General features: G+C 59.6%; 2 protein-coding genes across 3 annotated transcripts; both read right to left on the bottom strand.

Annotated features, from left to right (window-relative positions):
* Positions 1–798: 798 nt before the first annotated feature.
* TRIM35 (tripartite motif containing 35) lies at positions 799–6,782 on the bottom strand. 2 transcript variants are annotated; one of them, XM_065631952.1, is made up of 7 exons: positions 6,700–6,782; positions 5,066–5,513; positions 3,951–4,073; positions 3,368–3,598; positions 3,196–3,218; positions 2,239–2,360; positions 799–1,518 (listed from the first exon to the last, which is right to left on the bottom strand). In XM_065631952.1, exons 1-7 carry the CDS (start codon positions 6,780–6,782, stop codon positions 953–955), a joined length of 1,596 nt encoding a protein of 531 aa, XP_065488024.1. In that variant the 3' UTR covers positions 799–952. The 2 variants fall into 2 exon arrangements, with proteins under 2 accessions (XP_065488024.1, XP_065488025.1); XM_065631953.1 differs by having other exon boundaries at positions 3,951–4,046.
* A 2,116-nt stretch (positions 6,783–8,898) lies between these two features.
* LOC135987150 (dynein regulatory complex protein 1-like) lies at positions 8,899–22,158 on the bottom strand. The gene is made up of 17 exons (XM_065631870.1): positions 22,011–22,158; positions 20,801–20,888; positions 19,673–19,785; positions 17,590–17,773; positions 16,917–17,054; positions 16,692–16,778; positions 15,839–15,961; positions 14,185–14,324; positions 13,264–13,398; positions 12,909–13,138; positions 12,428–12,600; positions 11,441–11,530; positions 10,651–10,737; positions 10,165–10,355; positions 9,304–9,447; positions 9,108–9,210; positions 8,899–8,973 (listed from the first exon to the last, which is right to left on the bottom strand). The coding sequence occupies exons 1-17, from the start codon at positions 22,136–22,138 to the stop codon at positions 8,899–8,901; spliced, it is 2,229 nt and encodes a 742-aa protein (XP_065487942.1). The 5' UTR covers positions 22,139–22,158.
* Between the last annotated feature and the right edge of the window lie 5,619 nt (positions 22,159–27,777).

Below are 27,777 nucleotides of genomic sequence, written 5' to 3'. Positions count from 1 at the left end.
CGTCAGGAAGGCACGGACCCCCGGGGTCGCCCCCACACCACACACCTCCAACAACATCTGCCTTTTGGGCTTTTTTGCCTTTTTTTTTTTTTTTTTTCCCCACCACCAGCTCTTGTTCCTAAGGAGCATCCTATGCAAATAGGGAGAAACCATGGAAACCACCCGTTAATATCGGCATGCGGGCAGCACAGCCCACCAGCACCCCCCCTTTCCATAGAGCATCAACTTCAACACCAAGTGCTCACCAGGATGGAGGAAAAAGCCCTTTTCCAGCAGGATTAATACCCCAGCATGGGGTTGCAGAGGGTGTTTTTTGTCTCCCCCATCACACCTCTGAGCATTTTCCACCTCTAAACACCAACCGCACATCATCACTTGACTCCCGGAGCTGAGGATTTAGGGAAAAGCCCCTCAAAAGCGTAAAGTCACAGGGAGAAGGTTTGGAGGAGATGGGTTGTTACTCTCAATGATGTTCCCATTGTTTTTTTTGTGTGTGCAAGGGAAACTCACGCTTCTGCCCACGTCCACCCAAGCGTGTGGGATTTTCCCGTCCCCGAGGCGTGTAGCCAAAGGTCCCCATCCCCTGCTTCACCCACCGCAGCGAGACCTGCAGCCTGCAAGCTGCAACATTTCTACAAACCTGGAAATCCCAGAGATGGCTTCATTTACTATTTCCAGCCCCCTGGCAGGGATATACCTTCTCCCCAAAGCCTTCCTGGCTTTAATCCCTGATGGAGAGGGACAGGGAAGGAGCGATTTGGGCAGAGAGAGGTGCGGAGCCGTACCAGAAGAGCAGAGTGTTTATTAATGATAAAAAAAACCAAAGAGGCAGTACGTGCATAAATTCTTTTTTTCCCTTAATTTTTTTTTTTCTGTAAGGAAAGCTGAAAAAAGCATCTGGAGAGCCCCAAATGCAGGCAAAGGCGGTGGTGGTGGCAGGAGATGGTGGCCACTAGACGGGGACATCCTCATGGACGCGGACCCGGAGGGGACAGATGCGAAGCGCCTCGGGCTGCGCGCCCACCGGCGTCACCCCCACGTAGAAGTAGGGGAAAACGGTGCCGCCGAACTTCTCGTGGAAGGTGTAGATGTGCGTCTTGCGGTCGGTGTCGTAGAAGGACAGTTCCCCCTCGTCACAGTCCAGCTCCACCCGGATCCGCCTCAGGTCGCCCGGCGCCGCCTCCGACCGCGCCGTGTTGGACGCTCGGCACTTCTTGCCGTCCTTCCCGGACAGGCGGTAGATGTACCAGAAACCGGAGCGAGCGTCGTGGTGGAAGGTCCAGTGGGTGCCACTGTGGGGCCGGGCCACCCCCACCCGCCAGTTCGTCATGCCACCCAGGTCCACCTCCCAGGTGTGGAAGCCGGTGGAGAAGCCGCGGGAGCCCAGGATGCAGGGAGCCGAGGTGAAGCGCTCGGGGTTCTCCACCAGCAGCTTGTAGCCGCCGTTGGTGACGCTGGTGAGGTCCTCGGACACCGAGAGCCAACCTGCTGCGGAGTTGGGGTCGAAGCTGAACGGGACTGGGGTGAGGACATAGAATTACAGAATCATTTTGGTTGGAAGAGACCTTCCAGATCATCATGTCCAACAATTAACCCAGCCCTGGCACTGCACCCTGTCCCTGAGAACCTCATGTCCGTCTGTCCAGCCCCTCCAGGGATGGTGACTCCAGCACTGCCCTGGGCAGCCTGTTCCAATGCCCCACGGCCCTTTGGGGAAGAAATTGTTCCCCACATCCAACCTCAACCTCCCCTGGTGCAACTTGAGGCCGTTTCCTCTGGTCCTGGCGCTTGTTCCTGGGGAGCAGAGCCCGACCCCCCTGGCTCCAAGCTCCTTTCAGGCAGGTCAGAGATCAGAAGGTCTCCCCTCAGCTCCTGTTCTCCAGCTGAACCCCCAGCTCCCTCAGCCGCTCCCATCACACTTGTGCTCCAGCCCCTTCCCCAGCTCCGCTCCCTTCTCTGGACATGCATGGTAGGAGCCTGGGTTGCTGTAGGGATGAGCTTATGGAGAAACTGCAGCCCTGCATCTCCCCATCCTTTCCTTTCTGGGGACGACCCATGGAGAAATACACTCCCCAGGGCTTCCTTTTCAGGGAGCAAGTACCCCAGGGCACCCGTTCTGCTCTCCATCCCCTTTCTCCAGGCTCATCAGCCATGTGCACAGCTGCTCCACATTCCTCTACTCTCCGGCGCCCACCACCCCTGGGACAACCACCCTTTTGGGGGGACCCAACACCTCACCTACGGTGATGATGTCCAGCATCTTCTTCCACACGTTGTACTGCAGCGAGCCCAGGTACTTGGCGACATCAAGGAGCATCCCCCAGGGAACGGCCTCCGGCTCCTCGGCCGTGCAGGCAATCCTGGGGCAGAGGATGGAGACGGGTCCAGGGATGGAGGAAGGGACTGCACTGGGTCCTCCGCCACCCTGTGTTTTGGCAGGAGCCACCCCACCAGCACCCTACATCTCTCCTGGGCTTTTCCACAACCTTGCTCTCACCCCAGGAGAGTGAAGAATCATAGGATGGTTTGGGTTGAAGGGACCTCCCCAGCCCCCCCAGTGCCCCCCTGCCATGAGCAGGGACATCTGCACCAGCTCAGGTTGCTCAGAGCCCCGTCCAGCCTGGCCTGGGATGTCTCCAGGGATGGTTCATCCACCACCTCTCTGGCCAACCTGGGCCAGGCTCTCACCACCCTCAGCGCAAATAATTTCTTCCTCATGTCCGGCCTGAATCTCCCTCCTTTAGTTTAAAACCATCACCCCTTGTCCTGTCACAACAGGCCCTGCTCAAAAGTTTGTCCCCATCTTTCTTATGGGCCCCTTTTAAGTCCAGAAAGGCCAAAATAAGGTCTCCTGGAGACTTCTCTTCATGTCAAGAAGGTCCCAGCACAAAATCCCCCCAACAACAGGGTCTCAGTGCTTCCCCCAATGCTGTTTTGTTCCTGCATGTGTGTGTGTGTGTCCCTTGCCCGGAGGCACCCAAGGGTGCTGCCCGCCCTTGGGGACCCCCGTCACATTCTAGTGGAGCACCCAGACCCAGAGGGGACATGGGGGTATGGGAAGTCCCTTGGGGCAGAGACCCCACTCTGCAGTGGGGCAGGAGACCCCGCTCAGCCCCCAGGAGGGGATGGGGGGGCTCAGCCACCCCAATCACCCCGTGTCACCGAGCAGGGGATGCAGCAGGGACCGGCACTTACCTGCGCTTGCGGTTCTTGTGGGTCTGAAAGAGAAGAGACACCAGGCATCAAACCTCAGCTTGACACAGGGGCTTGCAAACACCCAAATGATCCCCCAGCACCCCAGTAGAGGGTGACACAGCGAGGGTGACACCCCGCTGGGCATGGGGGCAGCACCCCGGCAGGGCTTTACCATGAGGAAGGTGTAGTCATCCTCCTTGAGGTCCGCCTGGAGCTGGCGGGCTTCGTTGAGCAGCGCCCGGCTCTCCTCCGCCAGCTGCTTCATCTTGCCCTGGATGAGCCCGTCCTTGCGGCGCGTCTCCTCCCGCACCCGGGCCAGCAGCGCGTCCTCCTCGCCCCGCAGGAACTCGTGCAGCTTCTCAAACTCCCTCCTGATCTGCTCCTCCAGCCGCGCCGCTTCCACCTGCCCCGCGGCGGGATGTCAGCACCTCCCTTCGGAGCCCCCAACAATGCTGGGGTGGCCCCAAATGCCCAGCCAGAGCCCTCCGACCAGCTCCAGTGCTCCCACTGCCCTCCCAAAATCAACGTCCCCACTGCCACGGCAGGCACACCCCATCACCCGGCTCCCCAATTCCCCATCCGAGTCCTTCCTCCCACCCGGCATCACACTCCTCGCTCGGGGATGGAGCAGCCCAGGATGGGTACAGCGCTCCACCCCCAAAACCAGCTGCATTTCTGCCCAGGGCGTGTGCACGCGTGTGCACACACGTGTCAGGATCAGGCTCATCGCCTCCCTGCCAGGAGGGACCACGCACCTGGTTGTGTTTGGCGATGGACTCGTAGGAGCGATGCACGGCCCCAAAATCCTTCGCCTTATCCCGCAGGGAGGTCTCCATGTTCCTCAGCTTGGCCTGCGGGGACGAGACGCCTTCAGGACCCTACGCCCAGGGTTTCCAGTGCGGAAAAACAAGAGCCCCAAACCCAGTAGGACGAGGTTAAGCCGGATCCTTGCTCAATCCACCCTTTACCCTCCTGCAGCCAAGGTTTAGCAGCGCTGCGCGGGGCTGTGCAAACACGCCGTCCCCGTGCAGCGAGGCAGAGGAGCTTTGCTTCGTGGCGAATCCTCCCTTGTTTTTTAAGCCCTTTTACTGATGCACCATCAAGTCCCTGCCTGTCCCAGCCGCTGCCGCGCTCCCAGGACGGCTCAGAACCGCGGGCAGCCTGCCCAGCCTTGCAAAACAGCAGCCCCACGGCCGCCCCGCGATATTTGAAATCTGGCACGTCCCCACGGGCTGAGTCAGGGCGGCAGCGGCTGCTTTCCCGCCTGGGAAACGCGGCGGGTTCTGGCACAATGCCCGGCTGCCGGCCAAGCCCGTCTCCTCCTCTTCCTCCTCCCCGCGCAGCCGTGGCCCATCCGGCTCCATGGGGCTCGGTGCTGCCTCCCCACTCTGTGTCCCTCCAGTTGGGGGAATTGTGCAACCCCCATCCCAAACATGCTCCCAGCCCCGAGGCGCTGCTGCAATAACCAGCTGCTGCAATAACCAGCTGCTGCAATAACCAGCGTGGCCAGATTCAGGCAGAGGAAAAATGAGCCAAGGAAATGTGGGGAGCGGGTCAAACCCCTCAGAGCATCATCCCGCTCCCCCTTCCCGCAGGGCAAAGGGCTGTGTCCCAGGGGACAGGGTGGCACTGGGTAATTATTGAGCAGGGAGAGCGTGGGGTAGCGGTGCGGCCGGGACACTCCCGAGGGACCCACCCTCGCGGTGTGGCTTGTTTTCATCCCAGCACGCCGGCGGGTACAACCGCGCTGCGCACGAGCCAAAGCCATGCGCTGGCAAGTTTGTGCCAGGGCATGAGCAAGCTGCACCCCTCCAGATCCTGGGGTGCCTCTCTATGCCACCGCTCCCCCCCTTCCTGGAGCATCCCTCACCCTGAAATCCGCCGCCGCCTCCTGCACTGGCCGCATCTTGTGTCCTTCGTGCTGCTCGGAGCTCTGGCAGGTGAAACACGCCAGCTCCTTGTCCTCCAGGCAGAAAAGTTTGGCTTCCTCATGGTGCAGGGGGCAGAGGGCGGCCGCCTGGCCCCGCCGCTGCCCGTCCTCCTTGAGGATCATCTCCACCAGGTTGTTGAGCGTGTGGTTGACGCGAAGGTCGTCGAACGAGGAGGGCTCTTTGCAGACGGGGCACACGTGGTGCCGGTGCTCCCAGGAACGGCTCACGCAGCCTTTGCAAAAGTTGTGGCCGCAGCAAAGCGTCACGGCTTCCCGGAAAGGCTCGTAGCAGATGGGACACAGCAGTTCCTCCTTGAAGGTGGCCGTGGAGGATGGGGCCAAGGCCACCGAGCTGCTGGCCGAGGGGCTGGCTCCCTTCTCCATGGCGCTGGGGAGAGAGGGGATGGATGGAGAGAAGCTGGAGCGGGGTTTTCCGAGAGCCTCGGCTGAAAAAACAGCCCTGCTCCTGATGCAATCGCTTTCCTGCCGGTGACTCACCCCGCAGCTCCCTCCCCGGGCAGGGACCCGCCTGAGTGACACCGCCCCGGGCCACTGGCAGCCACCAAGGGCGGGCGGGCTCCGGCCGCCGCGCCGGGATGTGCCGGGGCCGCGGGGAACGGGCCGCTCCCGGACCCCAACGCCGGGGCACCCCAGACCCACAACCCCCGGGACAGACTCTGTGTCCGGACCCGGATCCGCATCCCCGAGGCAGCCCCCCTACCCGGTCCCGTACCCCAGTCCCCGGGGCAGACCCGTGCCCGAATCCAGACCCCCATCCCCGGTGCCCGAACACCGGTGCTTTCCCCGGGGCTCGGACACCCAACCCCGGTGCTCCCCCTCGATGCTCAGACCCGGACCCCCATCCTGTGGGCAGCCCCGGTGCCCGGACTCGGACCCCCCCATCCCTGGGGCAGTACCGGTGCGAGACCCAGACCCTCACCCCCGGTGCTCTCCGGTTGTGCCCGGACCCGGACCCCCATCCCGGGGGCAGTACCGGTGCCTGGCCCGCGGTGCTTTCCCCGGACCCCCATCCCCTGTGCTCCCCCCGGTGCTCGGACCCGGACCCTCAACCCCCGGTGCAGCCCCCGTGCTCGGACCAGGTCGCGGTCCCCGGGGCAGCTCCGGTGCCCGGAGCCGGATCCCCAGCCCTGGTGCCGGAACCCGGACCTTCACCCCCGGTGCTCTCCGCCGGCGCCCGGAGCCGGACCCAACTCCCGCGGGCAGCCCTGGTGTCCGGCCCGCGGTGCTTTCCCCAGGGACCGGACCCCCAGCCCCGTGCTCTTCCCCGGTGCCCGGACCCGGACCCCCCACTCCCGCTGCCCGGACCCCAGCCCCCGGAGCAGCCCCGGTGCCCGGAGCCGGATCCGCACCCCCGGTGCGCAAACCCCCACTCCCAGCTCTGCCCCGGAACCCCACGCCCGGAGCATCCCCGGTACCGCAACCTCGGTGCTGCTCCGGTTCCCCGACCGGGCCCCCCAGGGCTGCTCCGGTGCCCGGACCCCCAGCCCACGTGGCAGCCCCGGTGTCCCCGGTTCCCAGCGCCGCGTCCCCGGGGGCAGGTGGGGGGTTCCTACCTTGCCGAGGGCGAGTGGCAGCGCCTGCAGCGGCTCCTCCGCCGCGACGGGCGCGGGGGGGCCCGGGCGAGCGCCTGCAGCATCGCGGGGCCGGGGCTCGGCCGGTGCTGGCGACGGCCGGGGGGGGACGGGGAGGGGGCCGGGCTGCAGCCGCCGGGGAGGGACCTCGCCCGGGCACGGCCCCACGGTTCCTCCGCCCCCGCTCCGGAGGTTCTCCCGGTCCAACCCCACCGGGTTCCAGCCCTTCTGCTTCTGCTGCACCGGTTCATGAGCCCCGCCCCGTGCTTGTCCGGAGTGGGGTGGGGGGTTTAGGGCTCCCCTGCCCCGCTCCGTGGGACCGGGACCGCTGATCCCCACTTACCTCCCTCCCAGGAGCTGGAGGAGGCTGCTCGGTCCCAGGTTCTTGGGTCATCCTGTGACTCCAGGAGCTGGCGCTTCAGCAGAGCAAGCGGAGATGTGCCGGGTGGTGTCTGCTGTCCCCTGGTCCCAGGCAGTGTGTCTGTCCCTGCCTTACCTGCTCCAAAACCCTTTCCCTGCTCCAAAACCTTTCCTTGCCCCAAAACCCCTTTCCCTGCCCCAAAACCCTTACCCGCCCCAAAACCATTTCCTTGCCCCAAAAAACTTTCCCTGCCCCAAACCCCCTTCCCTGCCCCAAACCCGTTTCCTTGCCCCAAAACCCCTTTTCCTACCCCCAAATCCCTTTCCCTGCCCCAAAATCCCTTTCCCTGCCCAAAACCCTTTCACTGCCCCAAAAACCTTTCCCTGTCTCCCACCTCCTCGCTCTTGCCCTTCGTGTTTGCATTTCTGCCCCGTGGATCCCGCTGCAACCCATGGATACAGTGAGGAAGCCATCCCAGGGGATCACCCGCCCTGGAAGCTGCTTGGAGCCCCTGGTGGGGATCGGGAGAAAAAGAAGAACTATTCAAGGGCACAGATACCCCGTGAGTAAAAACAGAAGACTGTGTTACTGTGCTCTGGTATGAGAAACCTTGTGCTGTGTCAGCGTTAGGCAGAGGAGCTGTTGCGGGGGTGTAATTTAGGGTTCTGCTTTAGCCAAGGCTAAAGATAAAACTGGCCAGGAAACCTGTACTGGGAATGAGATCTAACTGGTGTGAAGCACAGGAGTGGAAGGGAGTCATGGATGCCACATGGCCCTTGTGGAGATAATTCTGCCAGTAGCACCGCTTTGGGCTGATATTGCCTCGGAAAACACAGAATAACAGAATCACAAAGTGTCAGGGATTGGAAGGGACCTCAAAAGCTCATCCAGTGCAATCCCCCCGCCGGAGCAGGAACACCCAGATGAGGTTACACAGAAGGTGTCCAGGCGGGTTGGAATGTCTGCAGAGAAGGAGACTCCACAACCTCCCTGGGCAGCCTGGGCCAGGCTCTGGCACCCTCACCATAAAGAAGTTTCTTCTCATATTTAAATGGAACCTCCTGTGTTCCAGTTTGCACTCATTGCCCCTTGTCCTATCACTGGTTGTCACCCAGAAGAGCCTGGCTCCATCCTCCTGACACTCCCCCTTTCCATATTGATCCCCATGAATGAGTCACCCCTCAGTCTCCTCTTCTCCAGCTCAGAGCCCCAGCTCCTCAGCCTTTCCTCACACGGGAGATGCTCCACTCCCTCCAGCATCTTCGTGGCTGCGCTGGACTCTCTCCAGCAGTTCCCTGTCCTGCTGGAACTGAGGGGCCCAGAACTGGACACAATATTCCAGATGCGGCCTCACCAGGGCAGAGCAGAGGGGCAGGAGAACCTCTCTGACCTACTGACCACCCCCCTTCTAATCCCCCCAGGTCCCATTGCCCTTCCTGGCCACAAGGGCACAGTGCTGGCTCATGGTCACCCTGCTGTCCCCAGGACCCCCAGCTCCCTTTCCCCTACAGTGCTCTCCAACAGGTCATTCCCCAACTTATACTGGAACCTGGGGTTGTTAGAATTTAGGTAGAGATGTAGCAGCACTGGGACCAAAGAGGGAAAAGTAATTGGGGATGATTGTCTGGGGAGAGAAAAGGTGTTTGGGCAGCAAAAGCAAAAGTGGGGAATAAAGTGTAAAATCAGGTAAATACGAAGGCGAGAGGGATGCTCCTCGCAGGCCACACGCACACTCATAGCTCAGATTTAGAAAAGATTTATTAGCCCCGGCTCCAGACACAGCTCGGGGCCTAGAAAATCCCTGCCCTGGCCTTGGGCACTCACCGCGCGTCCCTGGGACAGGCCAAGCTCAAGTCCATCCACTTTGTGGGAGGGCAGAGCAGCTCGCTGTTCACCTGCGCGGAAAAAAACACCGTGAGCCTGACAGCAGTGGGGTCTCCAGGGCAGTGACCCCCGTGTCTGGGACCTCCGTGTGGGGCACATGTGGTGGGGTGTCCCCAGCTGCAGGGGACAAGGGTGACACGCTCACCCTGGAGCTGACGTACTCCTCCAGCAGCATGCACAGCTCCGAGTTCTGCTGCTGCAGGATGGATGTTTCGGCCAGGAGGGTGGCCCGGGACATCAGGACGTTGCTGGGCAAGGGGGACAGAGGGTTGACATGGCTGCGGTGTCCCCAGCGATGCCACCAGCCTGCCCCGTCCCCGCCAGCACCACCAGCCACTCACTAATATTCCTCCAGTGCCGCCGCCAGCGCGTCCCACAGCTTCAACACGGGCTGGGGGATAACGTGTGCCAGCGCTGCCCAGTACTGCTCGTCCCTGGAGCTGTCCCGTACTGGTAGCACCTCCTTCGGGGATTCGTCCTTCTCCCTGGGGACACAGAACAAAGCCCTGGGGCCCAGCTCCTCATGGGGGAAGAACAGCCCCGTACCTAGTGACCAACGACAGAACCCCAGGGAATGGCAGGAAGATGCGCCAGGGGAGGGTCAGTTGGACATGAGGAAAAGGTTCTTCACCCAGAGGGTGCTGGACACCGGAACAGGCTCCCCAGGGAGGTGTGACGGCCCCAACCTGACAGTGTTCAAGAAGAGACTGGACAACGTCCTCAGACACACGGGGTGACCTGTGGGGTGTCCTGTGCAGGGACAGGAGTTGGACTCCATGATCCTGGTGGGTCCCTTCCAGCTCAGGACATTTATGATTCGATGATTCCCTCAGCTGCACTGAGTGCCATCGCCATCGTCACACCAACGAGCACAGCTGGCACCTTCCTGCCCCACGGCTTTGCTTTCCTCCCCAGTCTGCTGGTCACCTCCTGCCTGGTTGTCCCCTGTCACCCCTCACTCCGGCACTGCCTGTACCCCCTTTCCCTGAGGGGGACCCTCCCCACCCCTCTATAATCACAGAATCATTTTGGTTGGAAAAGACTCTCAAGATTATCAAGTCCAACCGTTAATCTTGCAGGGGAAGCTCTTACCAGGACAATCTGTCACCCCCAGTCCTGCCCGCACCCCTCCACCGCCCCCTCTGCGCCCCAGTTTGGCTCCCCCCGCAGTGACAACAGCCCCTTTCTGCCCCAGGTCCTACCTTGGCTTGTTAAAATCCTGCATAAACGCGTTCAGGATCCTCAGGACATCATCGGCGCAGATGGACGCAGACGGAAGGGAGGCCAGCGGGCTCTGAGGGCGTTTGAGCTCGTCCCTCTTGGGGCTGGATCCACCGTGGTCCCTGTCCTCAGCTGGATCTGTGACATCTTCTCCTCCGGAGCTGCCCTGGCTCTGGAGGGAAGCCAGCAAGCTGGGCACTGGGCCTTCCACTTCCTCCTCCTCCCCAAGAGCCACCTTCCCCCGGGACCTTCCAGCTCTGTCCCTTGGCAAATTCAGGGAGCTGAGGCAAGAATTCACGTGCAAGAGGCTCTACTCAGCCATGGCAGAAGAAGATTACAATATCTCAGCCCTGGCATGTTCACCGGAAACATTTCAGGGTTAACATGCTGGTCTCCTTCTCTAGGTGTTCAAATGTTCTTGTCCTCCTTTCCTGGACACCCAGCTCTGCTGTCCCTGGTGGTCTCACCTGCCTGACAGTCACCTCCCGGGCTTTGTACTTCAGGAAAAAATCCAACAGCTGGTACAGGTCATCCTCACTGTCAATCCCGAGGGCCTGGGGAGCAGAGGAACCAGGTGAGCATCCCTCGGAGACATCACAAGAGTTGGGGACAAAACAAAGAGCATTTCACAGAATCACAGTATGTCAGGGGTTGGAAGGGACCTCGAAAGCTCATCCAGCCCAATCCCCCCGCCGGAGCAGGAACACTCAGATGAGGTTACACAGGAAGGTGTCCAGGCGGGTTGGAATGTCTGCAGAGAAGGAGACTCCACAACCTCCCTGGGCAGCCTGGGCCAGGCTCTGGCACCCTCACCGGGAAGAAGTTTCTTCTCATATTTAAGTGGAACCTCCTGTGTTCCAGTTTGCACCCATTGTCCCTTGTCCTATCATTGGTTGTCACCAAGAAGAGCCTGGCTCCATCCTCCTGACACTCACTCTTTATATATTTATAAACATTAACGAGGTCATGATTATAAATTATTAATTAGTTATTATTAATTTCCCCAGAGCAGAAGGTTCCCCTCTGGCCATGCCATGCAAGGCGTGAATGGGTGGTAAGAAGTGGTTAGTTAGTGTGGGACAGCCTGGGTGTATTTATGGGTGGGAGAGTCTGAGAAGAGGCTGGAGGGGCCCTGGAGATGTTTAATTCTTCAGCAGGATGGCCTTGAGCCTGGGGTGGCTCAGTCCGACACCACGTGGACATGGGGCAGAGCTTTCCCTGGTGACCACCAGCTTCCCTTCCCCAGCCACAACTCACCTCGAAAATGGAGTTGAGCTTCATGAGGATGCGGTCGTCCCTCCCCAGCGCTTGCAGGAGCCTCAGCTGCTTGCCCTCCAGGAGGAAACCCTTGGGAGACACGCAGAGAAGAGGGTGAGGAGAAATAGCAAGTGCCTGCATCTCTGCCGCGAAGCCAGCCCGTGCCACACTGCGGCTGTGCCATCCTGCGGTGACAGACCGAGCGGGCAGCGGCTGGGAAGGGTGAGGAGGCTCTGGAACAGCCTCCCAGCAGAGAAGGGAGGTGGAGTTATCAGCACGGTGATGCCAAAAGGACCTCATGGTCTGAAACTTCTGCTGACTGTCCCCGGAGATGGGGAACAGCCTGGAGCATCGGATGGAGAACCCTGGGCTTATTCTGGTCTGGGCAACTGTGGATTTGGGCAAGGGGGCTGTGCCTGCCAGTACCTTTTATTAGCATCACAAAATCATAGAATCATTTTGGTTGGAAAAGAACCTCAAGATCACTGAGTCCAACACTTAACCCACCCCTGGCACTGCCCCATGTCCCTGAGAACCTCATCTCCATCTGTCCAACCCCTCCAGGGATGGTGACTCCAGCACTGCCCTGGGCAGCCTGTTCCAATGCCCCACAGCCCTTTGGGGAAGAAATTGTTCCCCAGATCCAACCTCAACCTCCCCTGGCGCAACTTGAGGCTGTCTCCTCTGCTCCTGGCGCTTGTTCCTGGGGAGCAGAGCCCGACCCCCCTGGCTCCAAGCTCCTTTCAGGCAGGTCAGAGATCAGAAGGTCTCCCCTCAGCTCCTGTTCTCCAGCTGAACCCCCAGCTCCCTCAGCCGCTCCCATCACACTTGTGCTCCAGCCCCTTCCCCAGCTCCGTTCCCTTCTCTCAACTCGCTCCAGCACCTCAAGGCCTTTCTTGGTGTGAGAAAAGATCCAGTACAAGCTGGAGCAACCAGGGAACAGCACGCCTGCTCCCTGGTCAAGCCATGTGCTATATCATCACATACCGACTCGTCGCTCATGAGCTCCAGGATCCTCTTGGCAGTTTTCTTGCAGATTTTTCGCAGAGGTGTGACTTTATCCTCAACCTTCATTGTGTTTTCTTTTCCTCCTCCTCCACTGCCCACTTTTTCCATATCCTTCTCTCTCTCTTCCTCCTCCTGTCCCTCAGAGCTGTTCTCTGAAATATGGAGAAGGAAATCACAATTGTTCCCTGCAACTTGGAAAGCACCCCAAAAAGATCTCGGGACATGAGCTGGCTCTTGGTCAGCTTGTCTGGAACTGGGAGCACTGGGTAATGTGGAGTGCAAGGATCCCCAGACTGGTTTGGCATGAGCCAGCTCAGGGCTGGGGACGTGGGCTCACAATGTCACCCCTGCAAGATGCCACCTTGCAATGGCAAGAACAGGAGTGACAGAAGGGGCTGTCACAGAGGAAGGTGAGGGTGTCCTGGTGACACGAGGGTGACAAGCGCACTGTGTGTCCCACCTGTCAGGATCTGCGCAGCCAGCTCGGTCGCCCTCCTCTTTGCCTTGTAACACCCGAGGGGGCCGACGTTGTTCAGGAACCAGTAACGAGGCTCTTCCCAGTGCAGCCCCAGTTGCTGCGTGTGAATGACGAAATCTGCATCCAGGGCTTTCCGCATCAGCCCTTTGGCTTCTTCCTCGTTCATAAGCCAGACCTCTGTGAACTTCTCACTGTCGCTGAGAGCAAAGTGCCTGCAGAGGAGGGAAATGGCTCTTGGAAGGGGAATCCGTGCCCCAAAACGATCACTCTGCTCCCCTGGCGCCTCAGTTAGGTGCTCAGAGGCCTCCCCATGGGTGGATGCCCGCGCAGACCCCACCTCATCTTCCTCTGCACCACCTTGCACTTCCCCACGATGCGCTCGCAGTGGGCGGCCAGGCTCTGCTTCTCCTCTCGGAACTGCTGCTCTTGTTTGGCCAGTTTTGTTCTCAAGTTACTGAAGATGGTGTAGAGCCTGGGGAGGGACAGCCAAGCTGGGCGTCCCCAAACAGGCACCTTTGGGCGCACCCAGCTTGCATGAAGGATTTGGGACTTAAAATCATCGAATCACAGGATGGTTTGGGTTGGAATGGACCATTAAAGCTCTCCCAGTGCCCCCCCTGCCATGAGCAGGGACATCTGCACCAGCTCAGGTTGCTCAGAGCCCCGTCCAGCCTGGCCTGGGATGTCTCCAGGGATGGTTCAGCCACCACCTCTCTGGCCAACCTGGGACAGGCTCTCACCACCCTCAGCACAAACAATTTCTCCCTCATGTCCGGCCTGAATCTCCCTCTTTTAGTTGAAAACCATCACCCCTTGTCCTGTCGCAACAGGCCCTTCTCAAAAGTCTGTCCCCATCTTTCTTCTTGACCTCTTTTAAGTCCGGAAAGGCCACACTAAGGTCTCCCCAGAGTTTCTCTTCTCCAGCTGAACCCCCCAGCTCTCTCACCCTGTCCTCCCAGCAGAGCTGTTCCAGCCTCGGGTCATTTCTGGGGCTCCTCTGGCCCCTCTCCAGCAGCTCCATGTGTGTCCTGTATCTGGACTTGGGGCTGCTCACCTACTAGTGACTACTCAGTGCCAAGGCCATGGCCGAGCTGTTCAAAGCTCTCAGGGGGTGGCCCTGCCCTGGGCTGACCCCTGCCCAGGGATGGGTTCAGATGGAGCTTGTTGGCCTCTTTTAGGTGATGGGCTCCAAAAAAAATGGTGTATGGGAGGTGACGGCAGGTAAGGCAGAGCCCATCTTCCAAGGATGGATTTTTACCGGTTGATCTTCCTCTTCTGCTGGCCTCTGATGATGGCGTTCTCCTCGTCCTGCTTTCTAAGCACCTGAAGGTTGAAGTCCAGCTTCTCCTGGGTCAGCTGATAGGCGGCTTTCATCTGCTGGAGCTGCTTCTCCAGGTTCTGGCATTTCAAAAAACACAAAAACAAGCTGTGCCATAAGCAAAGGCCACATGGAAGCCTGGATCCTGCTGATCCTGCATCTCCAAACCCCATCTTCCCATGGACATGTCCCGAGCTAACCCCTGGCCACATGGCATCACTCAGGGGTGAGTGGTGGGATGCTGTTTCTCCATAAGTACAAGCTATGGGGCCGCGTCTGGGGAAGGGAGAATGGACTGAAGTTGTATCCAGCTTTTGCTCAGTGGGGCACCCATTTGGGCCTCTCTCCTCAACCCAGCTGGGATTTTCATGTTGGTTTGAGGAATCAGTGAGGCCACACATCGAATCCTGGGGGCAGTTCTGGGCCCCTCACGCCAAGAAAGGCCTTGAGGTGCTGGGGCGAGTTGAGAGAAGGGAACGGAGCTGGGGAAGGGGCTGGAGCACAAGTGTGATGGGAGCGGCTGAGGGAGCTGGGGGTTCAGCTGGAAAACAGGAGCTGAGGGGAGACCTTCTGATCTCTGACCTGCCTGAAAGGAGCTTGGAGCCAGGGGGGGTCGGGCTCTGCTCCCCAGGAACAAGCGCCAGGAGCAGAGGAAATGGCCTCGAGTTGCGCCAGGGGAGGTTGAGGTTGGATCTGGGGAACAATTTCTTCCCCAAAGGGCTGTGGGGCATTGGAACAGGCTGCCCAGGGCAGTGCTGGAGTCACCATCCCTGCAGGGGTTGGACAGACGGACATGAGGTTCTCAGGACATGGGGCAGTGCTGGGGTTGGGGGAATGGTTGGACTCGATGATCTCAAGGGGCTTTTCCAACCAAAAGGATTCTGTGTCTCTATGACTACAGCAAGTCTCAGATGCGCTGCTCTGTTGACGCCGTTGCTCGCAGCGAATGCAGTGAATTCAGAGGTGTCCCCTGTACCTCGGGGCAGTCACGGCTACAAGGTTTGGGTGTGCAGTGAGGGCCCCTGGTGCCTGTGCACCAGCCGTGTGCCAGGGCTGTGCTCTCCCACTGCACGGCCTCCCACGTGGGCAAGGGCAAACTCACGACAGTTCTCAGACCAAGTGGACTTCATGGGCACTAGAGAAACCAGGCCATGGCCAAATGTCAGGGGAAAAAGTTCCCACCTCCTATGCCAAGGCACTGATGAAGGAGGAAACTGGGCTGATCTGAAATGACCTTATGTCAGGACACTCACACTATTCAATCCTCCTATCAATCAAGATGTCAGAAGTGGCAAACCCCTGACCTTCCCAGGATCTTCATATGTCCTAGAGCTACAGTTCAGGTACTACAGAGCCCTGAGAGCCACGGGCAGATGGACACTGTGGTGTAGGACCCATGGAGAGGAGGGAACAACAGCTCCATCCCCCTGTTGACACAGGGATGGACTGTGCACACTGAAGAGCTGAGGTGAGCGGTCACCAGCTGCAGCTTTCGTAACATGCAGCTGTCCCCCAGAGCCAGCTACACGCAGAAAAGCCCAGGGAGATCCGCTCCACCGCCTCCCCACACGGTACACACCGGCCTTCTCTGTACCTGCACTTCGATCTCCAGCTGGATCTTCATGCTGTTATACTCCTCCTCATCCTGCAGCAGCAGCTGTTTCAGCTGTTTCTCAAACTCTTCCACCTTCCTCAGGCGGGCATGGATGTATTCCAGCTACGGGTAGAAGAACATCATCCATCAGTGGTGAGAGGTTCCTCCTGTGAGCACAGCACCTTTTGCTAGCACAAAGCAAGGTCACACAAGGATAATTCCCCTGCAGAGGAGGCTGAAAAACTGTCCCTTGGCCCCCATGGTCCTGAGGAACCAACTGTCTTCATGCATGTGGGTCTTTCAAGGCACCCAGTGCTGGAGAGCAGCCCTAGTCCTGGCAGCCTTGGCTCCCTCACTGCAGCAGAGACCTTGAGGTGCTGGAGCGAGTTGAGAGAAGGGAACGGAGCTGGTGAGGGGCCGGAGCACAAGTGTGATGGGAGCGGCTGAGGGAGCTGGGGGTTCAGCTGGAGAACAGGAGCTGAGGGGAGACCTTCTGATCTCTGACCTGCCTGAAAGGAGCTTGGAGCCAGGGGGGGTCGGGCTCTGCTCCCCAGGAACAAGCGCCAGGAGCAGAGGAAACGGCCTCAAGTTGCGCCAGGGGAGGTTGAGGTTGGATGTGGGGAACAATTTCTTCCCCAAAGGGCTGTGGGGCATTGGAACAGGCTGCCCAGGGCAGTGCTGGAGTCACCATCCCTGGAGGGGTTGGACAGGCGGAGATGAGGTTCTCAGGGACAGGGGTTAGAGGTGGCTTTGGCAGCGTGAGGTTAACGGTTGGACTGGATGATCTTAAGGATCTTAAAGATCTTTTCCAACCAAAACAATTCTATGATTTTAAATCTCACATGGACCTTACCTCCTGCGTGTTGTGGGCCTGGATGGCTTCCTCCCACTTCTTCTTGTTGCTGTCCAGCAGCTCTCGCCGTTCGAGCTCAAAAGCTTTCTGTGAAGGAGAGAGAACCCTTCACCATCACGTCATCACCACTCATTGCCAACTGTACCCAGCGGCCTCCAGGAGAGGACATGCAAGTGGCTGCAGGTTTTCTCAGGGGACTCTTCTACCACCACACGAACTGGCTACCTCAATCTGCAGGAGTTCCTGACGGTAAGTTTTCAGCATGGTCCTGATCTGTTCCTCCATTCTTTCCAAAAGCAGGTTGATATCATCCGACTGCTTCTTAATGGCCTGCACATATTGCTCGTCTTTGTTTTTCAGCTCCTGGAGGAGAGCAGATGCAGAAATCAGAGAGAAGTATTTGACCAAGAATCCTCAGGGGCTAACTGAGAGGGTAGAATTACAGAATTACAGAATGATTTGGATGGGAAGGGACCTTCCCAGCCCCCCCAGTGCCCCCCCTGCCATGAGCAGGGACATCTGCACCAGCTCAGGTTGCTCAGAGCCCCGTCCAGCCTGGCCTGGGATGTCTCCAGGGATGGTTCGTCCACCACCTCTCTGGCCAACCTGGGCCAGGCTCTCACCACCCTCAGCGCAAACAATTTCTTCCTCATGTCTGGCCTGAATCTCCCTCCTTTAGTTTAAAACCATCACCCCTTGTTTTATCACAACAGGCCCTGCTCAAAACTCCATCCCCATCTTTCTTATGGGCCCCTTTTAAGTCCGGAAAGGCCACAATAAGGTCTCCTCGGAGCTTCTCTTCTCCACACTGAACACCCCAACTAGATGCCCTTTAACGGTGCTTTCAACCCAAACTTTTCTGTGGTTGCTGGTTGTCCCTGCCTGTTCCCCACTCCACCTGCTGCAGGTCACCGATGAGCTGGTTCTTCTGCTCCAGAAGCCGCGTGCATCGCTGCTGCTGCCGGTGCAGCAGCTGCCACAGCTCCTGCGGGATCATCCGCTCTGTGGCCAGGGCCCACTTGGAGGTGATCTCCTCAAACTTGGCCGTGCCAGACTTGGCTTCCTTGTCCAGCCTCTCCAGCCTGCAGCAGTGAGGAGCACATGGCAAACAGGGAGCTGGGGCAGAAAGTGCTTCAGACGGGGTTCGGTGGCCCACACCACAGGAGCACTTCCCTGCGTAACCCAGTTTGGATTCAAAGTGGTATCAAGGTATCAAGAGGAGCAGCAGCTTTCTTGCAAGTGGTTGTTAGAGCAAGGGCAGAGCTGGAGACCTGCAGACTCTTCAGACAGACAATTCCCCAGCTCTGCCCTTGCCCAGTGCTCTAACAACTGCTGACCTGGAGGAGAAAAGACTCAAGAGCTCAGCTCAAGCAGCAGTCACCCTGGCAGGGAGCAAGGAGCACTAGTCCTTCTGCCAGGTGAGCTGTCTCTGGGCATGAGGTGGTGGACAAGCAGTGACAATCAGCCTCCCAGCTATGTCTGGACTTAGGAGTCACACTGTCCAGAAACCAAATCATAGAATCATAGAAGTGTTTTCATTGGAAAAGATCTTTAAGATCATGGAGTCCAGCTGTTACCCCACCCCTGGCACTACCCCATGTCCCTGAGAACCTCATCTCCGTCTGTCCAACCCCTCCAGGGATGGTGACTCCAGCACTGCCCTGGGCAGCCTGTTCCAATGCCCCACAGCCCTTTGGGGAAGAAATTGTTCCCCACATCCAACCTCAACCTCCCCTGGCGCAACTTGAGGCCGTTTCCTCTGCTCCTGGCGCTTGTTCCTGGGGAGCAGAGCCCGACCCCCCCTGGCTCCAAGCTCCTTTCAGGCAGGTCAGAGATCAGAAGGTCTCCCCTCAGCTCCTGTTCTCCAGCTGAACCCCCAGCTCCCTCAGCCGCTCCCATCACACTTGTGCTCCAGCCCCTTCCCCAGCTCCGTTCCCTTCTCTCAACTCGCTCCAGCACCTCAAGGCCTTTCTTGGCGTGAGGGGCCCAGAACTGCCCCCAGGATTGGAGGTGCAGCACTGTACACCTCACATCGATATTACAAAAGTCTTTATTCTTCCAGAGGCACCATCCAGTGTGTCCTGGGGATGGCCCAAGGGTCAGGTTGAACAGCAGCCACCTTTGTCACCCCTAAACTTGCTCTACAGACAGTTTCTGGACACTGCACCTGCTTTCTTAATGAGATTCCCACCGGGAAACCATCCATCTGAGCAAGGACAGGTGTCTTGCTACGGGCAGCCTCCCATAAAATGTTCCTGCAGTGCCCTCCAAAGGCAGCAGGAGCAAAGACTCCGTGTCTCCCAGCTGATCTCCCCGTCCTGGGGACAGGACTGAAAGAGCCTGTCCCGCAGATGCTGCCCAGCAAATCTGGTGCAGCAGGACAGGTTTGCCCAGGAAGGGACACAGATGGGTCAGAGAATAATGGAGGCTGGAAGAGCTCTGGGAAATCACCGACTCCTGGTCACAGCAGGATTAAGCTCAGAGTCAGAGCAGGTTGTGCAGAGCCCCATCCAGGCACGTGCTGAGTGTGTCCAAGGAGGAAGATCTTTATGACATAAAATAAAAAAATTGCTTTGGCTGGAAAAGACCTTTAAGATCATTGAGTCCAACCATCAACCTCACACTGGCACTGCCCCATGTCCTGAGAACCTCATGTCCGTCTGTCCAACCCCTCCAGGGATGGTGACTCCAGCACTGCCCTGGGCAGCCTGTTCCAATGCCCCACAGCCCTTTGGGGAAGAAATTGTTCCCCACATCCAACCTCAACCTCCCCAGGCGCAACTTGAGGCCATTTCTTATCACGCTGCCACTTGTTCCTTGGCGGCAGAGCCCGAAGCTCCCTGGCTAAAACCTCCTTTCAGGCAGTTCTGTAGAGAGATATGAGATGCGAGGGGTCTGGAGGAGATTGTTAAGTGCCACGTGGAGAAGCCACCAGCCTTGACCTGCTGCACTCTGTAAAGATCCACCACGCAGTCTCTCACCTCTGCAGCTTCAGCTCTGCCTCCTCTGCTCTCCTCTGAGTTTCCCTCAGGTCAGCAGCCACCTGGATGTTTGTCACCATCTGCGTGCCTTCAAAGAGCAGCTTGGCCAGCCTCTGTGAAGTGTCACACACAATCACAGAATGGTTGGGGTTGAAGGGACCTCTGGAGATCCCCCAGCCCCAGCTCTGCTCACGCAGGGTCACCAGAGCAGATCACACAGGTCGGTCCAGGCGGGTTTGAATGTCTCCAGAGAAGGAGACTCCACAGCCGCTCTGGGCAGCCTGGGCCAGGCTCTGGCACCTCCCAGCAAAGAAGTTTCTCCTCATGTTCACATGGACCCTCCTGTGTTTCAGTCTGTGCCCGTTGCCCCTCACCCTGGCGTTGGGCACCACTGAACAGTCTGCTCCATCCTCTGACACCCACCCTGAGATATTGATCCCATTGATCAGATCCCTCTCAGCTTCTCTTCTCCAGCTCAACAGCCCCAGCTCTCTCAGTGTCTCCTCATCACAAAGATGCTCCAGACCCCTCAGCATCTTTGTGTCCCTGCGCTGGACTCCCTCCAGTAATTCCTTGTCCTTCTTCAACTGTGGAGCTGAGTGACAGCCATCTCACACTCTGGAGGGATACTGGAGCAACGCTGGCTATGCCTGCCTGGGGTCTGGCTCCTATCCCCGCGCTGAGATGCCTGTGCAGACCCAAACCCCTCGTTTCTCCATGCTCTGGTGGGGTTTGATGGGCACTGCAAGGACCTCCATGCCCTCCGGGCTCGCTCCTCTCCTGGCAAGCCCTGCACGGCAGCAGCACCGAGAGGAATGTGCTGAGAGCTCCTGCTTATTTTGCTTCCCCTGCGTGTGCGGATGGGGCTTGGGATTTGGGCTGGGGTCTGGGTGCACAGCGACAGTCCCAGATCCTTCCAGCCCACGGGCTGTTTGTCACAGGGGAATCATCTCCCGGGATCCAGCCCAAGACTCACCCCCCACCCAGTCCTGAGGAGTTTCTGTCCCTGCTGCTTCTCACATAAGCGCTGCTGTGTGGCACTAAGCACCGCACGAAGCTAAAAGGAGGGTAAAGCCAAACGTCTAGAGGTCAGGGACACCAGAGGACCTTCCCGTCCTCCTGCCGCACCTGCCCACTCTCCTCAATCTCCTTACGGCTCCTTCTCTGCTCTTCCTCCTCGACCACAGTGGGCTCCGCATCTTCTCCAAGGGCCGCCCTGGGCAGAAAAGAGGAAACGCAGAACATTTTACACCCTAATGCTCGGAGATGCCCTTGGATCTGGGATCCCAGCTGGATCAGCACAGCACAATTCGCTCTCTGTTCCCCACGGTGGGTTCAGTCCCAGGTGTGGCGGGTTCACTCGACCCCCCAGCCAAACCAGAGCGGTTCGGTGCAGGCTCCAGAGGAGGGAAAGGCCTGAGCCGCAGCCAGGCCAAGAACTCCTTCCCGGAGACCCACGGGAAGCACAACGGGAACCGGACACGTTGGCTTGTGGGTTCAGGGAGTCTCGTGCAGACTTTTCCTACCGTGTGCAATTTGACTACGAGTCACCCACTTTACTCGATAAATGCGACAGCCTGGGTGAGCTACTGTGAGCTCTCCCTGCTAAAGAAGTGAGCTGTGTGGCGATGGTTTTACTACTCACAGGTCAGTGGATGAGCCCAATTAAGTTTGATACTAATCATTTAGCTTAAGTAGATGCGCACTAAATATAAAGAATTATTTAGAGATATAAGGTTGTATGATATTTAATGTACTCTTTCCTTCATGTTACTTGGTAAGCTGGATTTGCTAAAATTTTCAGCTGTAAAGTTCTGCTCATATTTACCAAAAGCAACTACAAACTACACTGAACACTTGCAAGGTAACGTCCAGTTTGCACTTTGCTGGGAAGCACAGAACCGACTGGGAAAAATAACAACCCAAGGCTACCTCAGAGACATTACCGACATCCGCAAAGCGGGGCCCAGGAGGGCTGGAAAGGCCATGCTGGCTCCCTGCCCCCCGCGGTGGGCGGTGGGGGTCCTGCCCCAGGGCTGGTGCGGGGCGGGGGCTGCTCCGAGCCCTGGGGCCGGTCTCCGAGCCCGCGCTGGTCCTGGGGGGCTCGGCACCGGGTGCCAGTTTGGGAGAGGGAACTGGGACTAGTTTGGGCGTGGGGGCATGAACTCCAGCGCCAGTTTGGGGCAGAGGAGATCACCTGCGACCAGACACGGGGTTTGGGCAGAAGGAGCGGGGCTTGTTGCGGTGTGGGGCAGGGAGCGGCCTGGGCCCGGCTCTGATTTCGGCGGACCCGGTGGGGGTGCAGGCGGGGGGGAGAGACGCGAGCCCCGTTTCTCACCGGCGCTTGGCATCAAGGCGGGCGGAGATGCGGCGGCGGCGGGCGGCGATGCGCTCCTGGGGGCCGGGGCCGCTGGGGGCCGGGCCCGGTGCCCGCCATCCCGCATCCGCGCCCGCTGCCCGGCTCATGGAGCCCCGGCCCGCCCGGAGCGGCGGCTGCTGCGCATGCGCACGGCGGCTGCGGCGTCCCCGCGGTGCATGGCAACGGCAGCACCGCGCATGCGCGTTGGGCGGCTCCCGGCACCTGCGCACTGCGCATGCGCGGCGCTTTCCCGCCTCCTCACAGCAGCCGAGAAGGGCGAGTAACGTCCGCAGCCCGGCCCGAGGGGAAGGGGCGGTAAAGGGGGGTCAGGGCGGAATTATTGGTGCTGAAGAACGGCCCCGGGAGCCCTGCGAGAGGTCGCTGGGTCCTGTGTGCTCGGCGCTGCGCTGCTGGTCCCGCCTGGGTCAGCAGATCCCCTGCGAGGCACCGCAGGGCCTGTCCCGGGATCCCGCCCCCGGCAGCCCCGCGGAGCCAGGGAGGTTGTTCCCCCGCTTTATTCCCTAAATGAAGAGCTCTCCAGGCTGTTTCAAGGCTTCCACAGTTTTATTCTGACAGAAGCTTCGTGTCAGCGCTGAGTTGTCCGCTCACAGCTGCTCTTCGGGGCTCTCTGCTGCTCGAGGCCTCCAGAGGCGACAGGCGGATCTTCGCTCCATCCCAGCAGAGCTCGAGGCGCTTGGGGGCTCCTCCTGTCCTTGGTCCTGCGGCTGCACAGGGAGCAAACGGGTCAGGGGTGTGAGCAGCAGCATCGGGCATCTCCTGGGCCCCAGCAGGGTGGGGGCAGCTGGCTCAGCGCACACAGGAACCAGGTGCCATCTGCTGGAGCATCTCCATGGGCCAAGGGGACCCAGCTGGTGGGGAGTCAGCACTCTGTGTCAGCCCCATCCAAACCAACCGCAGCAGAGGCCACCCCGTCTCCCAGCACCACCCCAACACTCCACAGGACCTCATCCTGCAGAAACACCTCCCGACCAACCCAGCTCCGACAGCCGCACGAGACAGCCCGGCCCCGGCCTCCCACACTGTGCTGCCCCTGCCCACGCTCCTGCCGGTCCCACCTTGTCCTGCCGGAGCTCTTCACACCACCACCTCCGTGGTGTGTGAGAGCATGTCAGCCCTGCGCTGGAGATCCATCCGCACCGTCTGCTCCCACTCCGCGATGTCGGTGGGTTCCGAGCTCTCTGCGATGCACAGATAGGCCAGTGCAGCCCCGAGTCTCCTGTTCATGGTCGTGCAGCAGAGCCGGATGCATTGCTGCAGACTGAGCCCCTGCCCCAGGCCCTTGAACGCCACCGGGGGCAGTGTCTCCAGCCCAGCCCTGTGCAGCCGCTCCAGGGCCACAGGGGAGGGGGGCTGTGCCCATGGGGGACAGGGATACGTGGGGAACATGGTGGGGAGAGACTCTCCCTGCCCAGCCAGCTGCAGGTGTGGAGCAGCCCTTGTGTCCTTGTTGGCTGGTCTTGTCTGTCCCTGTGGTGCTCCCGGGGCCCTGAGGCTGGGACACGAGACCTGCGAGGTCTCACTGTCCCCAGGGCTCCTGGCCTGAGTGGGGACCCCGGTGGGGAGAGACTCCCCCTGCCCAGCCGGCTGCAGGTCTGCACTGCTGGCATCGCTGCGTTTTGTCCAAGGCTGCTGCCCAGGAGAAGCCCATGTGTCCTGCCTGGCCGGTCCCATCTGTCCCTGTGGTGTCTTGAGGACGGGGTGCGGGGCCTTCGAGCGCTCGCTGCCCCAAAGGCTTATGGGCAGAGACCCGTTGCAGTCCATGTAGTACGTCTCAGGGTCTGTTTCGCAGAGCAGCTGGGCTTTCTCCCACGTGTAGACCGGCTTCCCACCGATGAGCAGCTCAAATTTCAGCTCCAGCGTCATCTCCACCACTTTCCCCTTGGCCACCATCATATAGTATCCGTGGAGGATGATGACCAGCACGGGCAGGTCCTGTTGTTCCTCGGGCTTGCTGCAGTGTGGGCAGCTGCTGGTGACGCATCGACGGCACTGCAGGCAGACCAGGTATTCTCTGCTCTTGGATTTGTGCAAGACTGGAGCCCTGCTCTTCAAAGATGTTGCCTTTGGTTCCTCCATCAGGTCGTGGCAGACTGCGATTATGTCCAGGGAGTCCATCAGGGATCTGCTGAGCTCCTCTACGTTGCCAATGGAGGGCTGGTTCCTGGGGAGCTCAGAGCTGCTGTCAGCCTGTGAATGTCCACCTGGACCCTTGTCTTCTGTCTCCTGGGGGAGCTCCTTTGCAGAGGCTGCTTCTCCGCCGCAGCTCCTTCTCCACAACTCTCCTTGCTGGGGAATCCACCCGCTGTGGAGGAAATAGCGGCTGGACTGTGGGGGCTGGTGTGGGACAGGACAGACCCAGCACCCTCTCTCTGCCTTCTCCCATCCCATGGGAGATCACCCAGCTCCCCGGTGCCAGCCCTGCCAGCTCTGGGATCGCTGGCTGAGCTGGGGACCTGGGGACATGGGCCAAGCCCAGCCCAGCAGCACAAAGGCAGAGCGAGGGGCCGGGCACCTTCAGGCCAAGGCAGGGGCTCCCGAGGGGCTGCCCCCCTGCAGGGAAGGGCTCTCCTTACCCGGGCCTGGGGCTCTCTGCAGACCCCTCCTCATCTTCCCAGGGCTTTGGCTGCGCTGGGCTGTCTCGGCCGGGAGCCGCGGTGGAGCTCGGGGCAGCTCTGGGACGGGGCTGCTCCCCCATGGCGTCCGTCCGGCTGCTGCTCCGAGGGCTCTTCCTGCCCTGTCCCCAGGAAGCAAAGCCCGGGTTAGTGCGGGGTGTCCCTCCTCGGCCAGGAAACAAGGAGCCTGGGAAGGGTGTCTGGAGTGACAGGGACAGGAGTGTCCCAGCCCCAAGCCTGGTGCCCAGCGGAGGTGGCTCCAGGGCAGGGGCCCGGCTGGCTGGGCAATGGCCACTGCTCACTGTTCCCTCCCAAAATGTGGCCCAGGACGGACACTGACCTTGGCCATGGTGGTGTTGGCCCAATGGTCCACGTAGATGCTCACAGCCATGATCAACAAGATGATGGTGCGGGGCAGCAGGATGTTGCAGAGGACCCAGAAAGGCAGGATTATGATGAAGATCAGCAGGGTCAGCTGCCAGTCCGCCATGTTCCTGACGCAGAGCGAGAATCTCCTCTGGGGTCTCTGCAGGACGAGGGGGTGTGCAAAGGATCAGCTGGGGAAGCCGAGAAACCCGGCGAGATCCCCGGGGTGAGGAGAGCTTGGGGTGACACCGAAGCACCCGCTCCTACCTGCGCCTTTGCTTGTCTTTCCATCTTTGATGTGTTTTTCACACGCTTGCCCATCTCCTCGCTCGCTCGCTGGCTCGCTTGCTCGCTGGCTCGCTCGCTAGCTCGCTTGCTGGCTCGCTTGCTCGCTGGCTCGCTCGCTAGCTCGCTTGCAGTCGAAATGACACCTGAGCCTCCCCGAAACCCACTTAAATAAGGGCCACGTTTGTGATGCAACGGTGACATCACATCGACACACAAGGGCTGCCCCAGTGACCCAGGGCTGAGCTGGCGCAGGGGATGGTGCAGCCGCCCAGAGAGCCCCTGTGTCAGGGTTTGGGGGCCCATGCACCCCAGGACACGGCCCAGGGCCTGCGGGGAGCGGCCCCACGGGGAGTCAGAGCGGCCATCCCCAGGGGCTGGGGGTTCTCAGCAGCCAGGGACACTGTGCTGGTCTCTCGGCCCCTCTCCTGCCCCAGGGATCCTGGCCAGGCCCTGGGACACCCTGTCAGGGTGTCTGTGTGGCCGCAGGGACACCTGAGGGGGAAGGATGGGGGCGAGTTGGGCCAATTCCCCTCAAGGCTCCTCAGTGAAATTCCTGTCCACCCTCAGGAGCTGTCAGGGTGACTTTTCTGGCCAGCACTCCCTACGCTGCCCTGGCCATGGTGTGGAAGAGCCCGTTGACCTGGGACCAGCCATGGGCTGGGGTGACCGGTCCCCTCCCGTGGTGCCGGTGGGTCTGAGCTCTCTGTGTCCCCAGCCAGCCCCGCTTGCCCCGACGCTCTCCTGCACTTTGGTCTTCGGTTTGGAGCAGCAATGCTGCTGCAGAAACACCCTAATAATAAATGTTGGCAGGTGATAAGCTCCAGACTGGCTTTATTCTAACCAGAACTGTTTACCAGAGAACCAACTAGAAATTTGGTTTATCCAAAATTAGTCAGCACTCTGACAACATTAAACAATATTAAACGCTATGGATTCGGGTACTGGTTGGGAGTTTAATTACTGCACACCTGATTCAAATTCAAGGAATCCCCAAACTCTGGCACGATGGTTCAAGGTGTGCGTCTTCCCACTCGTACAAAGTGAGGACTCTCAAGGGTCCCCAGAAGATCACTCCCCAGGCCAGCAAGATGGCCGAATCCTCAAGGAGCATTCCTTAGAGGCCATCCCAGTCTGAGGAGGAGAACCTTGCTGCTCCAAGGACACCAACTCAATGGGAGTCTCTGGCAGCTCCATTTATACCCTAAGCTGAACCTCTGCTGTTGCCATTTACGGACAGTGATCTAGAAACTTCTCTCAGCTGAGGTGTTTCATTGGTCAAGGGCCCCATCTGTTGACCAAGGAGCAGGTACATGACCATGGTGGTCTGTGGGTGTAGAGGTTTCTGGTGCTTTCAGGGTGGTGGTTGGAGAGGTGAACCTGCCACAAAGGGCCCATCCCTGGAGACATCCCAGGCTGGACGAGGCTCTGAGCAACCTGAGCTGGTGCAGATGTCCCTGCTCATGGCAGGGCTGGGATGGTCCCTTCCCACCCAAACTGTGCTATGATTCCATGAGAACTCACAAACTACTGTGCAAGGTAGCTGCCCCTGGGTCGGGGCAACCCCAGTATCGGTCCAGGCTGGGGCTGGAGGGATGGAGAGCAGCCCCAGGAGAAGGACTTGGGTGCTGGGGTGAGACATTGGCCATGACCCAGCCATGTGTGCTGGCAGCCCAGAAACCACCCGTGTCCTGGGCTGTGTCCCCAGCCCCGTGAGCAGCAGGTTTGGGGGGATCCTGCCCCTCTGCTCTGCTCTGGTGAGACCCCCCTGCAGTGCTGGTCCAGCTCTGGGGTCCTCAGCACAGGACACACATGGAGCTGCTGGAGAGGGGCCAGAGGAGCCCCAGAAATGATCTGAGGCTGGAACAGCTCTGCTGGGAGGACAGGCTGAGAGAGTTGGGGGGTTCACCTGAAGAAGAGAAACTCTGGGGAGACCTTAGTGCAGCCCGTCCCCACCACCCCCCTTTGTTGGACACTTTTGGGTCCAGCTTGGCTCCTGTCCCACCCACTCAGGCAGGAGAGAGGACACACAGGTGGCAGAGCTGCTTGTAGGGCACTCCAGCCAGGAGGTTCAGCTCCCTGGGAAGGTAACGTCACTCTTATCTTCAAGAAGGACCTGGGGAACGAGGGTTCTGGGGGACATCCAGGGCATCCTGGGGACATCCTGGCAGCAGCCCCCCAATCCCAGCCTCCTCCCGTCTCCATGGCAACCACAGATACAAATACCATGGCAACCCCATGGCAACAGCGCAGGCAATGGCACCAGTTCCCACAGCCCAGAGGCGGGCGGATGCCCGGGTGTGCTGAAGCTGGAGACCTCTTCTTCTGCACTTCACGGCCACCATCCTTCCAACCCTGCAGTGGTCACCACCAGTAGCTCCAGGTGGAGGAGAAAGGGTGGTCCTGCTGCCCTGAGGTGACCAGACGTGGTCATCTCAGCCTCATCCATCATCCTTGGGCTG

The sequence above is a fragment of the Caloenas nicobarica genome, chromosome 3, assembly GCF_036013445.1.
Source record: "Caloenas nicobarica isolate bCalNic1 chromosome 3, bCalNic1.hap1, whole genome shotgun sequence".
NCBI lineage: Eukaryota > Metazoa > Chordata > Aves > Columbiformes > Columbidae > Caloenas > Caloenas nicobarica.
The sequence above is the reverse complement of the archived record's forward strand: the minus strand, read 5'-3'. Positions and strand labels throughout refer to the sequence as shown.